Consider the following 16453-nt stretch of genomic DNA (forward strand, 5'->3'; position numbering starts at 1 on the left):
CAGGGCCGGTGGCTGAAGGGGCAGCAGAAAAACACGTTCTCATGAGAGACCTACATTTTGAGATGGTCTAGGAACGAATGTTCAGTTTTGTATCTCACATATCAAATTGGAGAATGGAGTCTGCAATGAGAGGGTGAAGGTAGGTGGGGAGTATAAATTTGGGAGTCACCAGCATAGAGGTGGTTTAAAGCCAGCTTAGAGAGATCCTCTAGAAAAAGATGCATGCCTGGGGCCTTCCAACACTTAAACTTAAAGATGCGGTGAAAACAGCCAAAGCCAGCAAAGAAGGGTGAAAAGTAGAGGGCATAAAGGTAAGAGGAAACCCCGAAGAGGGTGGTGTCCTGGAAAGCAAGAAAGTGACATTTCAATTCCACTGAGTGCTACCAACTGCAATACAGTGACCTATGGGTTTAGCAACGTGAGGTCACTGGGAATGTGACCTTTTCAGTAGAGAGGTGGGGGGAAAGCCACACTGAAGGGGGTTAACAAGTTAAAGGCAATTAAAATAAATGACATTTTAAAGAGTGGGAGGGGAGGAAGTTAAGACCACAAGAACAGACAATCTTCCAGTAAGTTTCCCGACCCACACAGCAGATAGCGATCATTACCAGCACCACCACAGAAGGCTGCTGAGCTCGGAAGGGGCAAGTGGGGGGCGGGGAGGAAAGGGGGTGTGGGGGTAAGAGAGGTAACCAAATCCAAGAACGCAGGTAAGACCATTCCTATAGTGATGTGTCCCTATAATGAAAGAAACCATTTCCACCAAACACGCATGACTGCCTACCTGCTCCTGAGGAAATCCTGTTAAATAAAGAATCAGTACTAACCATGACTAACTTGCATGGCAGCGAAAATATGTGTAAGAAATTGTTCTCTAGAAGAAAAACAGCCCCAAGTTGTTTCGCTGTGACATCAGCAGGTGCCATCAGCAGAGCTATCACGACGGGGTTCTGCCCGATGGCCCAGGCGAGTCAGGACCTCCCTGAGCTACTCCCTGGAGCTTGCAGGGCGTGTGGGGTGGGACGAGGGGTTTGCTCACTGCGGTGGAGGGAGGTGAAGATAAGGTAACTAAGCAATGGGCACTGTGTCTGCCCTAACACTTCCCACGAAAACACCGACGACAGAATTCACTTTGCAAAAAGTCTCACTTGGCAGCAAACACGAGAAACTGAAGAAAAGTAAGTTTTGACCCAGTGGGTGGGGGTGGCTCAAAAATACCTCTACAAGTGACCCAATGGTGAAAGGAAACTCCAGCTCACCTCGCTGTTGTGGCCCCGCAGGTTGAAGTTAATTCTCTGTGGCGTGTTCCTGTCCCGGCGGCAGTGGCTGGAGGTGAAGGTCACGCCCACGACGCCCCGGCCGTTGCCCGTGGCCAGCCAGCCCTCCTCATAGTAGCGCCTCCTGCACACAGGCTTCTCCTTCTCGCTCTTGGGGACGCGCCCCTTCCAGGACAGGCAGAGGATGTTGGAGTCGCTGCAGAGGACAGGCCCCTGCTCCACCGCTGCAAACATCCTTTCTTCAGTGAACTATTGTACTCAGAGTAATGCTGAATGCTGAAAAAGCCACCCCAGGTCCTCTCATGGATGGATTCTATTTTTGTGGTTGGCTTGCTTGGCTTCCCCGGTCTCCTTTAATTAAGATTGACCTGGATCTAATTAGAAGGTCAGTATTTTATAAAGATCCACCAAATGCATAGTGAAAAAATTCCTCTATAAAAGATGATGGCAGTCTGCTAAGAAAAGGTAATGCTTAAAAAAATGTGGGGTCCATTTTTATTTTCAAGTCCTTAAGAGGAAGAGTGGGCTGACCCTTTGGAGAAAGAGCATCACTAATATGTAGTGCTCAAGAAACTGAGTTTCCTTCTTTTTACTCAACTTGGTTATTCTGATTCTGCCTGAGATTCCAGTTTAGTGTAATATGATTCCAGAGACCAAGGGTTGCAGATACATAGATTTCAAGTAACTTAAGGCTTTAAGAATCCCTCGAGCTGGAATTTTTTCTTCAAAAGTTCAGAGGCAGAAACAAAGCGCAGGGCATCCTCCTCGTTCTGAAGCCACCCTCTGGCATGTCTTCTCAACTAGACCAAGTTCTGCTGCTAAAGCTGAAAAAGGTTGCATAAAGGGGAAGAAAGGCACACACACCGTGCAAAACGACCAGTTTGTGCAGACAGTAGTCCAAGTTTAGGAAGAAAAGATCCTTTGCCGTGGTTCAGAGCCCAAGACGTTCCAGCTCAGAGCCCCAGCATTCTCCTGGCAGGTCACTGCGCTCCCCCCGAGAGCTGGGCTCTAGCTGACTGCCCTCACAGCCCCCGCAGCCCTCATGCCACAGAGCGGCCGAGAGAACGCCCCTTCACTCCGCAGAGCCAGAGCGTTGGTCCAAGTGTTTGCCTCAGGTGAATCCTAAATCCTCTTGCTGACAAAACGAAGCCCCGCTGCAGGTTTCTTCTCTTCTGCCTGCCCCTCCCCTCCTCCCCCAGTCTAACTTCTCCCCTTTCTGCTCCTAAAAATCACATATTTTTTCATCTTGAAGGAAAAAAAGAATCTCAGATTTAAGTCCATCAAGTAATCCTCCTCTTATATGCACAGGTCTTCTTAAACTCCACAGAAAAGAGAACAGAACAGAAACACGGGCCAGGGTCGGGTCCTTCCCCACCGTTTCCCTAAAGAGTTACCACGTTTTGCTGATGGGCCCTTTTCTGTTCACATTCAGAGAATGTTTCCAAATGCCACACGTACAGTCCAAGGAAAAGCAGCGTTGCCTGGATGTTCCTTGATATTTATTTATCGGTTTCAAATGCTACCTAGGATATTATCCTGTAGATACAGAAAAGGAAAGGGAAATAATAAATTAAAATTTCTCGAGTACAGTCAACTGAGAAAGGCAAAGGAACCAGTTCATTGTTCAAACTTGTCCCATCAAACCTGAACCGGCTTTCCTCCAGTCACAAGCTCACAGTAAAGAAACGTGTCAGTCCAGGATTTTACAGTCTCTGTCCAAATCATCAAACCCACTGAAAAATAAAGTGCAACAACACTGCTTGGTCCCACCCGCAATGCGTGAAATCACACTGCTCCCTCAGCCGCCGTCTCACTTGGCTCCTTATTTAAACTGGAGAGGTATTTCTGAAGCTTGATCTGTGCAAGTTTTTTTTTCTTCTTTTTGCAAACTCTCTTTACCCGTGAAGACCATATGGAAAATTGGCCATTAGTGATGTATTTTTCTCCCCGGGCTCCTGAGCCCAGTGGTGTCAAGTTGCTCCATCTGATTCTTAGATTAATTTTCATCAGTTGTAAAATGCTTCAAGTGTGCACCAGAACGAGCCTGTCTTCTCGCGTGTGTTTGTGTGTGTGTGCATAGAAAGGGTTTAAATATACACCAACATACACTCTTCAACTGGCCCGTAAAGTGTCTGTTTCCCAGTCATTTCAGGAACCATCTGATTAATCACAGCGTGAAGGCCCTGGAGTCTTACAAATCTGTAAAACAAAATAGGATTAAAAAAAGTGTTAAAATGCTGATGAATAAAGCTTCTAACAAAATAATCGCTGTAACTGAAATTGGAGACCCATCTTTACACTTACACGTACCAAAGGGAGTTAGTGATTGGTAAAATTCTAAGAGCAAAAAGGTACACCCCACCAACTTAGAGACAATGTACAACCTAAGTCTGAGTGCCATTACTGGTTAAGTTGGCCAGTAGCTGGGCAGACCCGAAATCACTGCCTGTCTCCCACACTTTGCCCTCCTTTCTAAGGCTCCGGATTACGCAAGATGACCCTCCAGGGGCCGTCACTCTGATGAAGCAGGCAACATCCAAAAGGAGACTAAAGAGGCTCGGGCCAGTTATGTGATTTGTCTACACACACACACACACACACACACACACACACACACACACACCCCACACACACACACCCCACCGCAGAGTGCAGCAAAGGTGTTTAAAACCCCTCCACCCCTGATTGGGGGTAGGTCACAGAGCAAAGCACAGCTGTTTTCTCAACTTTTAAACTGTCTAATAGCAATGAAGTCCAGCAAATCCATTCTCTTCTTCCTACTACCTTCAGTCCAGAACCACATCCTACCCACAAAAACAGCAATGACTCAGCCCCTAACTCCCCCACACCATCCCACCTTCCAGAGGGTCCTCAGAGGGAGCTTTTAAAAAAACGCAAGGCTGTTCTTTCCTGGCCTGGGCAGTCCCCTAGAGGCCCAGTGAAACACACAGCCTGGCCTCAGCCACTGCACCGGACCTCAAAGCCCGGGCTGGGCCCAGGTATTTGCATTTCTAACAAGCTCCCAAGAGATGCTAATGCAGCTGGTCTGGGAGCAGGCTTGGAGAACCACTGGTCAATGGGCCAAGTCCCAGCAAGACCCTTTATGATGGGATTTCAGCTTGTCCTCTTCTCCTGACACAGCCTCCACGTCCAGCCTGTGTGACCACCATGGCATTGGGCCACTCCCTGTCCACAAAGTACTGTGTTCTTCCTCTCCTTCATGTCTCCACCACTGCCGCTCCCTTGCCAGGCCAGGCCCCAGCGCTTCCTTTAAAAGCACCTCTCCTGTGCTGCTTCCTAGAGCACCGAGCACTAACTTCTGTACCAGCCTCTTTACCCTGCATGCCAACGCCCTTCTCTACGCTCCCGGAGCCAGGGACCTGCCTTTCTCATCTCTGGAGCAGACCGTGCATAAACTGGGTACTCAACAAAAGGAGGAGGAGGAGGCAGGCAGGAGCAAGGCAGCAGCTACTACAGATGAGTCACAGTATATACACTCTGTATGTGCCAGTAAACCAAAACCACCAAAATCTCTCAGGAAGCACTTGCACCTGAAAAAATAAAGTGACAACAAATGCTGTAAAATTCAAATGAGAGATCAACCAAAGGACTTGTATGCATGCATATAAGCCTAATCAATGGACACAGACCACAGGGGGGTGGGGGCATGAATGGGAGGTGGGAGGTAATGGGGGAATAAGGACACATATGTAATACCTTAATCAATAAAGAAATAAAAAAATCAATAAAATATATTTAAAAATTTTTCAAATGAATGCCAAGTTCGTCCTCCTAAAATACTAACACCACTGAATACCACCACCTTAGTCCCTATTCTGGCGTGGGGGCAGCATCACAGATGGGAAAGGCAAAAGCAACTTCTCAAGACCCAGCTATATATATGCATGCGTTTTAAACAACTTAAGAGCATAATTCATGATTATTAAAGCATCTACATTAAACACGACAATGCAAATTATCAGTCATCCCACCGAAACCTCCCAGGGTGTCCATAAAGTCAAAATAATTTTTATAATAATACTAGGACATTATGTGCCTTCTTCACTGTGTTGATAATTTGTACCAATAGTGCAAAAGTGATAGTGGGTCAAACTGCCAGCTCTTTAATACCAATCAAGGCATTGGTACCTAACGGTACCAGTACTCATTGGATTTCTTTGAAATGCCAGCTTCACTCAAGAATGTTCTCGATTCAGCAATAAAATTGTTAATTTTATTAAATCTCAACCACTGAGTACACGGCTGTTTAATATTCTGTGTTTCAAAACAGCAACTACACAGAAAACATTTCGGCTGACTACTGAAGTGCAATAGTAACCCTGAGAAAAAGCACTTAGGCTATCGTCCGTTTTATCTGATTCCTACTTTCCACGGACATGAGTAAAATTCACCAGTGGGGGGAATAAAAATGCACTTTGGGTTTTTTAAGAAGCATTTGAATTAATGTTAGAGATCATAGATAAATTTGGGAAGATATTGTCCATATACACAATTTTGATAGAAATAATCATTAAAAGTTGTAAGCATGCAACCACTCTGGAAAACAGTTTGATTCATTAGCACTAATGAAGATGTGAACACTCTGAATACAGCAATTCCACTCCTTTTACGTCAAATAGAACTATATTCTGAAATGTTCTCTTTTCTCCATTTAGTGATGAGATTATCCGTTGGACTATATGCATCAGACACAGTCTTCACAAGTACTCCAGGACACACACACAGGCATTTGTAGCAGTAGCATCATTTACATTAGCCAAAACTTGAAACCAACCTGAATGAATCAAGTGTGGTACAGTATATTCAACAACAGAATTCTATACAGCAAGGAAAATGAACTACAGAATAAAATGGGTGAGTTTCTCAAACATAATGTTGAACATGGGATCAATGAAAAAAATCTACAATATGAATCTGTCTATATAGAGTTCAAAACAAGCAAAACTAATTTTATCAGTTAAAACTGCATACACAGTTTTAGAAACAACAAAAATCTATATATATAAAAGCCAAGTGACCAGAACAACCAGTTGCTATGATGCACACTGCGATGACCAACCAGCCTGATCGGGCCCCTGATTGGCGCCCCCCAAACTCCTGTGGCCCCTCCCCCCCTGCCAGCTCCACCCCCGATCACATTCCCCCCTGATTGAGGGCAGGGCCGGACAGCCAACCTCCCCCATCTCCTCCCTGCTGCCGGCCCGGCCCCAATGGGTCCCCATGGGGGCAGGCCTGCCAGACCTCACCCATGCACGAATTCGTGCACCGGGCCTCTAGTGTAATATAAAGCAGTGTAGCAATTCCCTGGGGACAGAGATTATGAACAGAGAGGGGTCCACACAGGAGTGCTGCTCAGTGCTCACCATAGTCTATGTCTTGATCTGGGTGGCAGTTTTGGGTGTTCACTCTTATAATTATTTACTTCCAATATGTCTAACATATTCTCCTACATGTATGATGTATCTCACAATAAATAGGTAGAACAAGCTGTCAGGTATATTAGGCCAGCATCCTTTGAGATTTTTAGAAAGGTTAAATTAATTACTCAGAAAGAATTTTTAAGATTATTATATACAAGCTTAATGAATACTCTCCCAATCTAGAAAATCCCAATAAAGTATCAAAGATGTTATGTTACTTCTCAAGCTAAGCAGGTGTCCACAAAGAAAATACATATTAATGGTAATAAATGGAGATAAGATAACATTTCAGAATATAGTTCTATTTGAAGTAAAAAGTAGATTTGAAGAAAAATATATAGATATTAGATGAACATAAAGCAGGAAGAAAAACACAATAGAAACTTTTGAATAAAATATTCCAAACATCCTAGAGCAGCCGTGGGCAAACTACGGCCCGCGGATCCGGCTGTTCTATCCGGTTCTCTTGCTCTCCCCTCCGCTCCTTTACTTTGAATTTATATTAGTTCACACAAACACTCCATCCATGCTTTTGTTCCGGCCCTCCGGTCCAGTTTAAGAACCCATTGTGGCCCTCGAGTCAAAAAGTTTGCCCACCCCTGTTAGAGCTTAAGGTTTTGATTATAGACTTGCTTGGGGTTAGGGAGAAGGGAAAGGAAATGAGGTTTTTCTGGTTGGGGGTGTACATTAAACACATCCTGATTTCTACTCTGCAGCCGTGGTCGGCCATTGTCTTGGATTTAACTCTATGGCTGGCAGGGTAGACGGAGGGGGGCAGGCCACCTCAGTGCCCCTTTCTACAGATGGCAACAGATCCTGAACTCTACTCTTCTTTTTAACGGAAGCAACTAAGATGACCTGTCTTTAATTACAGTTACTCCTTCCCCTGGGGAATTTCCACAACCCACAAATATCCATGGAGTCCAAGGCTGTTCTAGCTGGCTCCTAATGAGCTTCATTAGCTGCCTAGAGGCTCGTTTGAATTTGCCTCCCAAGACTGCCTTTTAAGGCAGGAATACTCTCAATAACCACTGGTCACGTGGCCATTTACACAGGTAGGGAAATAACTATATACATGGAAATTTTACACCACCACTGCAAAGATAAATAGAGCTTAGTAATAATTATATGTCTTTATAATGATTATCTATCTATCTAGTATTATTCTCAAAACATGCTAGTGAGATAATAACTACAGACATGCATGCCTGGTTATGCCCAAGCTTATTCCAAAGATGCATTCTTACTACAACTGTGTCAGTATCAAATCATTTTCCCATTGACTTGCACTATAAATTTTAGAGATGCATTCCACAGAAAAGCTGTCTTATTCAGAAGAGCACCAGCCCCTTTAGATGTACACTAAAGCACTGTTACAGACTCACATGGCAAGGGTCTTCTCTATTTGTGGCAGAGCTATTTTTCTGTTTAATTCATCATACATCGTAAACCACAAACTCCTAGACTCCGGTTTTTACCTCACCTGCAGTACCCAGCATCACTTCACTTAATTAAGTGCTTAACAAGGCACTAAGTATGCCACAGAGCCCCCAACAGTCTTCTAAGAAAACGGGAAATAATAAATACTGACTGACTGAGGTTCTCTAGGAACCCTGGGTAAACACCAACCACTCAGAATCGGGGTCCCCTGAAAGCCTAGGCGGACAGTCACTGCAGCCCATCGAGTAAAATAATTCATGGAGGAAGCCGCGGTCCCCGCTGTGCTCAGAGAACAGAAAAGAGGTGCCTTTTCAGAGAAAGCTACTCCCTCTTACTTTCTTCGCATGGTTTCAATAGCCAGTCCTGAGAACATGCACACTTAGTTATCTGCACAGAGCAAGGAGGGAGCAGAGGCTGTGAGACAAACAGCTGGATTACTCGTTTACAAGGGAGTGGGAGCTAGACACTTCTAAGAGTGCATCTACACCTGACACTTAGGTGGTGAAACAGCTCACTGGTATCAAAAGTCATGTCCTTAATTTAAAAAGGAGGACATTCCACTTATCAAAGGGACAAAAACTGAAAAACATGGCAATTCCCAATGTCACGTAGGGCGCAGAGAAATGAGAGACCAATTTGGTGATATAATTCAAAAGACTTAAAATGTTGTAAACCGTTTTCTTTTCATTATTGATTTCAGAGAGGAAGGGAGAGGGAGAGAGAGATAGAAACATCCATGATGAGAGAGAATCATTGATCAGCTGCCTCCTGCAAGATCTGAGACAGCCCCCTCCTAGGAGTCAAGCCCAGAACCTGGGCACGTACCCTGACGGGGAATCAAACTGTGACTTTCTGGTTCATAGGTTGATACTCAACTACTGAGCCACACCAGCCAGGTGCAAACCTTTTGACTTAGCAAATCTGCTTCTGGAAATTTGTAAGAAAATAATCCTGGATTGTACAAAGATTTAGGAGGATTTCCACCACACCATTTTTGTAAGGAAAAATCTGAAGTAACTTTTATGTCCAAAATAGGATATTGGTTCAGTAAATATTGGCAAGCCACAAAACACAATACTAATGTATTACAGAAGACTATGGGGTTACATGGTAACATGTTCTTAATAAATTAAGCAAAAAGTGAAATTACAGGTTACACTTCCAGGCTATAACTACTCTATAACTAGATCTTAGATAAATCACAACAATCTGTGCTGGTTTTGCAGAAAAGTATGAGAAGTATCAAGGAGGGAACATGACACACACATGAACTCTTCTTAGATCCCTATCAGGAGTGAGTCACAGGGAAAAAAAACTAACGGTATCCAAAGGCTAATAATACAAAGGATTGCATGTAGCAGAACACAAATCAATGAGCTAAAACCTCTGTGGGAACCAGCCCTCGCCTGGGAAACCTGAGCTGAGGGGACTGAGGAACTGTAGCAGGCTCCGTGTGGGCAGGATGAGAGAGAACATCGTGAGGAGGACCAGGCCGTTGCAGCCCCTGACTGTGAGTTTATCTCCAGGAGCTCACCAGACCCTCACAGTCAATACTGAAGAAGAAGAATGCCCTTGCTTCCAGCAGGAGAAGGTGACAAGGAGTAATTCTGAAATGCACCAGAGCATTCTGTTCTTCTTAGCAAGGCCTGTCCTCAGCGAAAGCTACTGAAACAGAGCCTAACTGGCCTGGGAAGAGAGAATGCCCAACTCCAGCCCACTCTGGCCAACCTGTCATACCTAAGAGAGTGTGGGAGAAACTGAGAAAAATACTTGAAGACAGTTCAGGGCAAAGTGCACTAAAAGACCGAGACCCAAAGTTCTGGGGATGTTATGTAAAGCATGATAATTATGGTTAATGGCACTATGATATACTTGACAGTTGCTAAAGCAGTAAACCTTAAATGTTCTCATCACAAAAAAGAAATGGCAATTATGTGAGGTGACGGAGGCATTAACTAGCCTCCCCTCACCACAAAAATAAAAATATATAGAAATTACCATATGATCCAGCAATTCCACTTATGGGCATATAACCAAAAGTATGGGAAGCAGGATCTTGAAGAGATATTTGCATACCCATGTTCATAGCAGCACTATTCACAAAGCCCAGAGGTGGAAGCCCCCAAGTGTCCATCACCAGATAAATGGATAAACAAAAGGAGCTGTACACAGCCAAGGCATGTTATTTGGCCTTAAAAAGGAAATCCTGACAAATACTACAATGTGTGTGATTCCATTTATATGAGGAACCTAGAGTAGTCAAATTCACAGGAACAAAAAGTAGCATGGTGATTTCCAGGAACTAGGGAAGGTAGGAATGGTGAGTTATTGCTTAATGGGTATAGTTTCAGTTTTGCAAGATAAAAAGTTCTGGAGATTGGTTGAACAACAGTGTGAATATACTTAACTCTACAGAACTATACACTTAGAAATGGTTACGATGGCAAGATTTATGTTTTGCACTTTTCACCTCAATACAAAAATGTGTACACACACACACACACACACACACACACACACACACACACAATCATAGGGCTGCAGAATGCTTCCCTTCCCCCCACACCTTATCACCACATCACTAAAAGCCTATTTACAACAGTTCCTTTTCATCAGTACATCATGTCCAGCTATCAAGAAAAATATTACAAGGCACGTTAAAAGGCAGAAACACAGTTTAAAGAGCCAGAGCAAGCATCATAACCAGACTCAGAAATGGCAGGGGTGTTGGAATTATCAGACCAGGAATTTAAAACAGCTATGTTTAATATGGTAAGGGCTCTAATGGATAACGTAGACAGCATGCAAGAACATATGGAAATTCTAGAGGAAAATGCTGCAATAAGTGAAGAATGCCTCTGATGGGTTTATTAGGAGACTGGACATGACTGAGGAAAGAATCTCTGAGCTTGAGGAGATCTCTCACAGAAAACTCCAAAACTGAAAAGCAAACCGAAAAAAAGATTGTTTGCTTTTACAAAATATCCTAGTACCGTGGCACAACTACAAAAGGCATTAACATACACACAACAGAAATACTAGAAGAAGAAAGAACAAAAGAAATACTTGAAACAATAATGACTGAATTTTCCCACAAATTAATGTCAGATACCAAGACACACATTCAGGAAGCTCCTAGAACACCACGTAGGAGAAATGTTCCCCCTCCCAAAACTCACCTATGCATCACTGTCAAACTGAGAAAAATTCTGAAAGAAGCCAGGCTGAAAATAACAACCTCCCTGTAAAGGAAGGAAGGTAAGAATTACATCTGACTTCCCAGAAACCATGCAAGCAAGAAAGTGGAGTAAAATATTTAAAGTGTTGAGAAAACAAACCACCAGCCTACAATTCTGTACCCTGCAAAAATGAAAGACAAAGAATTTTTCACCCAAATGAGAACTGAGGAAATTTGTTGGCACTAGATATACCTTGCAAAAATGTTAAAAGAAGTTCTTTAGAGAGAAGGAGAATAACGTAGGTCAGAAACTCAGATCTACAAAAATAAAGCGCATTGAAGAAGAAATGAGTAAAGATAAAATAAAAACATGTATTTGTGTGTATGTTTGGTTTTTTCTTTATTTTCCATAACCATTAATCCCCCATATCCCTCTTCCACGCCCCCCACCCTTCCCAATAATCACCACATTGTTGTCCATGAGTTCTTTTTATTTACTCTATTTCCCTACCCCCCAATATCGCTCCCATCAGAGCTACCAGATAACAGTTTGTTTAAAATAATAACACCAACAATGTACTCAATAATACACAAACACTCACACACAAACACACACACAATGTATGCTAATTTACAAGTGAAAAAAAATAAAAGCAATGAGAAAAGGGACAAGAGATAGGAATTATGGTTATTTTGTTATTATAAAGTACTTAAACTATCTATGAAGCAGATGTCTCTCATATGAGACAGACCTTAAAACCTAAGATAATGTTAAGCATGAAAATAAAATCATCCCACAAAGAACACATTAAGTACAGATATTTTACAGATAAGTTCAACCAATATTCAAGAAACAGATTATTGCAGAATCACACAAACTCATCCAGAGGGAAAAAAAAGTGGTAACACCCACAACTAATTTCATGAGGCCATTATATACCTTGATATTTAAATCAGATATGGAGAGTGTAAAAATGCAAAATTAAAGGGAATATCACCCATGGATAGGATACAAAAATCTTAAACAGAGCATTAGCAAATCCAATGGTATATAAAGGAAATACTAGATTGTGACCCGATCAGGTTCACCCAGGAATAATGTTCACCACGGTCATTGAGCTCAGACACCACCTAGAGACACGTTCCTCAGCCTGGCACTCAGCGCCCTTCATAGAACAGCCCCACCCATCTGTACGACCTACCTTACACTTCTGTTCTCTAAAATTTATGTTCCTTTCAAAGTATAATTCCTCCTTATACACCAAGCCCCAAGTTTGCTCTGCTGATTACAAAGGTCACCCCCAACCCCCCAATTTTAGCCATCTTTCCTGATGCATCTTCAAAACCACCCGCTCCACCAGCTTCTCCCTACTGGGTGTGGATTTGTTGTCTTCCATCTTCACGGCATATTCTTCTATTTCTCGTGAGTTGCTCATTCAATTCTCCATCATGTTATAGGTATTTGAGCCCTTATATTCCCTGCTAGTCTGGTAGTTACTTGAGGGTAAGGACTTTTAAAATACCTCAAAGTATTCAATAAATGTATGCTCAATCGAATAAAAGTGTTTTCCTTTTGTACGTAGTGTTAAAAACCTTTTTCCCTAAGAACAAATGATCCTATGTAAGAATAAAAATGCTTCCCCAAGGATATGATACATTACATTCTTTCATAGGCCAATAAACTACGGGAAATCCTTCCACTGCCACAGGCAGGTAAACAGACTCATGCACTCAGAACTCTGGTCACACAAATGCCAGACAGAGTCTAATACAACTTCATTCACCCCGTGGTTTGAATTCAGGTCTATCTGGATCTCAAACCTGAATACCCTAAATGCCTTCCCTGAGATTTTTTTTGTCCTTTCCTGTAACATTGTGAACCTTCTGAGAGCAGGAAATAAGCCTTAATCACTGAATCTTCACACCTAGGAAAGAATTCAGTATTTTCTGAATAAAATAAATGGCAGTTAAATGTAGGAAGAAGCCCAACGTGCTCTCTACTCCCAAAAGCATCACTGTATGTCCTCACGAAATAAACTGATGACCCTGAAGGGTAAACTATAGGTTCTATTATATCCACTATCTTCTAATTAAGAAGGAAATTGCTTATTTTGGAATTTTTCCCATTAAAAGAGCTGAAAATCTGGGGCTCTCAGGAGGCTAAGTTCCAATCATCTAAAACACTGTAGTCTTGGATGACAGTAAATACATAAAATGAAATTATGTAATAAAATTTGTCTTGAAATTAACCATAAAACAGAGTTGCAAATAACGAAAATATTCCCCAAGCTCCTGCCAATGTCCCCTTCACAGGGTTCGGGTGACTCACCATGCTGAAGTTTACTAGAAATACCAGTAAGACAGGATCTTTTCACAGATGCATGGCAATGCAGGAAATTCAAACTGGTTAGGTGTAGGTTAGTGAAGAAATTACCCTCTTGGTCATGGCTACAGAGGAAATACAAAATATAAACAGCTTCCTGTACAAAAAAGAAAACCACACACACACTTAGAAACAGCCCTCAGAGAAAAGTAAAAGATGTAACAAAACAACTGTGCAGCAGTCCGCTACACATGCCACTTTCCTAAAAACTGTTGTATCTGCACAAAGCAGGCATCCTTTATTACAGCAAATCTGTCAGTGTCTGCTGGGTCACTTACAACTTTTAAAGCTTACTTTAATACTAACATAAATTTCAGTATTTTTTTTTTTAACTTATAACTTGAAGTTCTTTCCGAAGAACTAAACTGAATTACATTGTAATAGATAACGGCAGTTCGATATTTTTCTTAATTTTTTTATAGTAAAATATTTTCGTAAGTACCTATAGATTGTCCAACCAAAATGAAAACAAAACACCAACTGACATCATGATGAGTAAACTGTTTTCACATCTGCTGCCATCTTTTTTACTTGCAAAAAGTATCCCCTGGCACTCCCATGTCTTTCATGCAGAGAGGGCCCGAACGGATGGCTGAAATGCAGCCAGCAAGTGCACTGACAACCGAGTCCTGGCCACGGCGCAGCCTGAGCTGGGTTCTATGAGAGGGCTAACTTCCATCAGTTCCTTTCCGGTTCTGACGGTAATAAGCAGGAGTGCCTGACCCACGGCTAACAGACAGACAAGCCGACACAGAGAGCACGCCCAGCTGTCTACCCAGGTCATGCACTGGGGCCGACAGCAGGGCAGGGAGGCAGGGGACATACTTCCAATTCTGAACTTGTGTTTGGGGCCAGAGAAGCAGTTGTGAGGTGGTCAATGATCAACCCACAGAGAGCACCCAGCTTGGGGGGCAGCGCTTACCAGCATGCCTGGCACTGAATGAACGCAAAGGAAACTGCAGCGGGAAAGCAGGTGGGGATCATCTTCTCAATCAGGACGGAGAGAGCGGGATACAGAAATCCACACCATAAAGAACCAGCCAAAATATTTTCCCACGTCACCATAACTCTCACATAATGACCATAATACCTTTTGGACAGAAGTATTTTCATTCCCTCATGACAATGGCATTACATGCTTAATCAAGCAACAATAAAAGAATATTATAAAACAATTACCTAGAAGCCAGCCCAAGGCTAGATAATATAGTTAATAGAAAGAATACTACATCTGGCCCCTGAACTTAAAACAGGTCATAACCTGCCCCTGGAAGCAAACTCACAGCCCTGACAACAGTACCTCGTATATAACGAGTGACGGATACAGATGTGAGGAATTGTGCTTGACTGGATGAACAAATGGCACAGCAAAACTGACTTTAAGATAACTCTCATTCATGGTGGCTCATTTCCTAAGTAATATTTTTGTATTTTGCTCACATTTTAGAACTCATAATCAGTGGGTTATGGGTGCCTTTGTTCCAGAAGGGATCTGTGTTTACTTCTGTCGAGCCCTTGGGTGTCTCTGACGCAGAAGCATGGAGGTGAGTTTCTAAGCTTGAGGTTTTCCAGCTCATGCAGGAAGCACAAATTCAAATCCCTAACCCAAGGCTATCAAGAGACGTTTTATTTCAAGCTAAGGAGCCTCCTCCCTTTGCTAATGGATGTTCTCTCCCCACCCTAGGCCCTAACCCTTCAGAGGTGCAGATGAAACCGTTTCCTTGACATCTAGGTCCCTCGTATCAGCAGAGGTTCCCTCTGTGTCAGCTACCCCTCTCTCTCTCTCTCTCTCTCTCTCTCTCTCTCTCTCTCTCTCTCTTTCTCTCTCTCTCTCTCTGGAATGCTCACGCCTCTTTCCCTGCGGGTTCCTCACTTTCTTGCAATAAAGATGGTCAAAGGATGTTTATCTTCTCCAATATTTCTAAAGTGTTTATAACAGGAGGGTTTCTAAAATACCTGGTCAACTTCATTTCCAGGGGGGCTCCGTACCCCATCACCTCACCTTCAGATGTGGGGTCAGAAATCATCCCAAAGGAGCAAGCGCTGAAATCAGGGAAGCAGTCAAATCGGGGAGACGCAAAGCACGTGAGGAGAATCCAAGCGGCCAACACGAGCGCCCAGCGGACCGGCTGCAGAGAAGGGCAATCCTGTGGGGAATCTTCCCTTCAGCTGAGGGTGCTCTCATCCACTAAAGAAGGTAGTTCAGGAATACTAGTGTATTAACTCACCAGAAAGGTCATGACAAGCACACAGCCTCAAAGTGAAGTCAAATTCAAGCAGGAGACACGGCACAGGAAACCCCAGGTACAGAAAAAGAGCTGAATGGAATGGTGTCCATTAGTGTTGTGCTCTGCTACTGTGAAATCCTAAGACTCAGAGTGCAAGCCAAACCCTGTCACATTCCACATCGCAGAGCTGTTTTCCCCAGGATTTGGTTACACAGATTGGGGAGTAAGTGGGCCATCACCAAGGGCTTGGAAATGATTATTCTATTCTGATTCAATTACTACTGAATGTAGCCAGGCATAGTGCTTCAAGATTATTTTTTTATTATTTCCTTTCATTGTAACAATAACCATGTGTGGGAGCTGGTTACAAATTAGCAAAATGAAGATGAAAGGAGCTAGATAAGGACATACACCACTCGGTACCTTTTAACACTTCCAACTGCACATCTCTGTAGATTTTCATATACTAACATAATGTCCTATATATGAAATTGCTAAAAAGAATT

The 16453-nt window shown here is 43.0% G+C and overlaps 1 protein-coding gene across 2 annotated transcripts in view; it reads right to left on the reverse strand.

The window, feature by feature from the left end:
- Positions 1–16453, reverse strand: part of TULP4 (TUB like protein 4) — a 149998-nt gene that overhangs the window by 97948 nt on the left and 35597 nt on the right. For both annotated transcript variants that reach the window (XM_080666165.1, XM_080666166.1), the window contains exon 2: positions 1260–3476. In XM_080666165.1, coding sequence (XP_080522291.1) covers positions 1260–1511 — 252 coding nt within the window. In that variant the 5' untranslated portion in view covers positions 1512–3476. The remainder of the gene's footprint in view (positions 1–1259; positions 3477–16453) is intronic.

The sequence above is a fragment of the Plecotus auritus genome (assembly GCF_963455305.1).
Source record: "Plecotus auritus genome assembly, chromosome: 4".
Lineage (NCBI taxonomy): Eukaryota > Metazoa > Chordata > Mammalia > Chiroptera > Vespertilionidae > Plecotus > Plecotus auritus.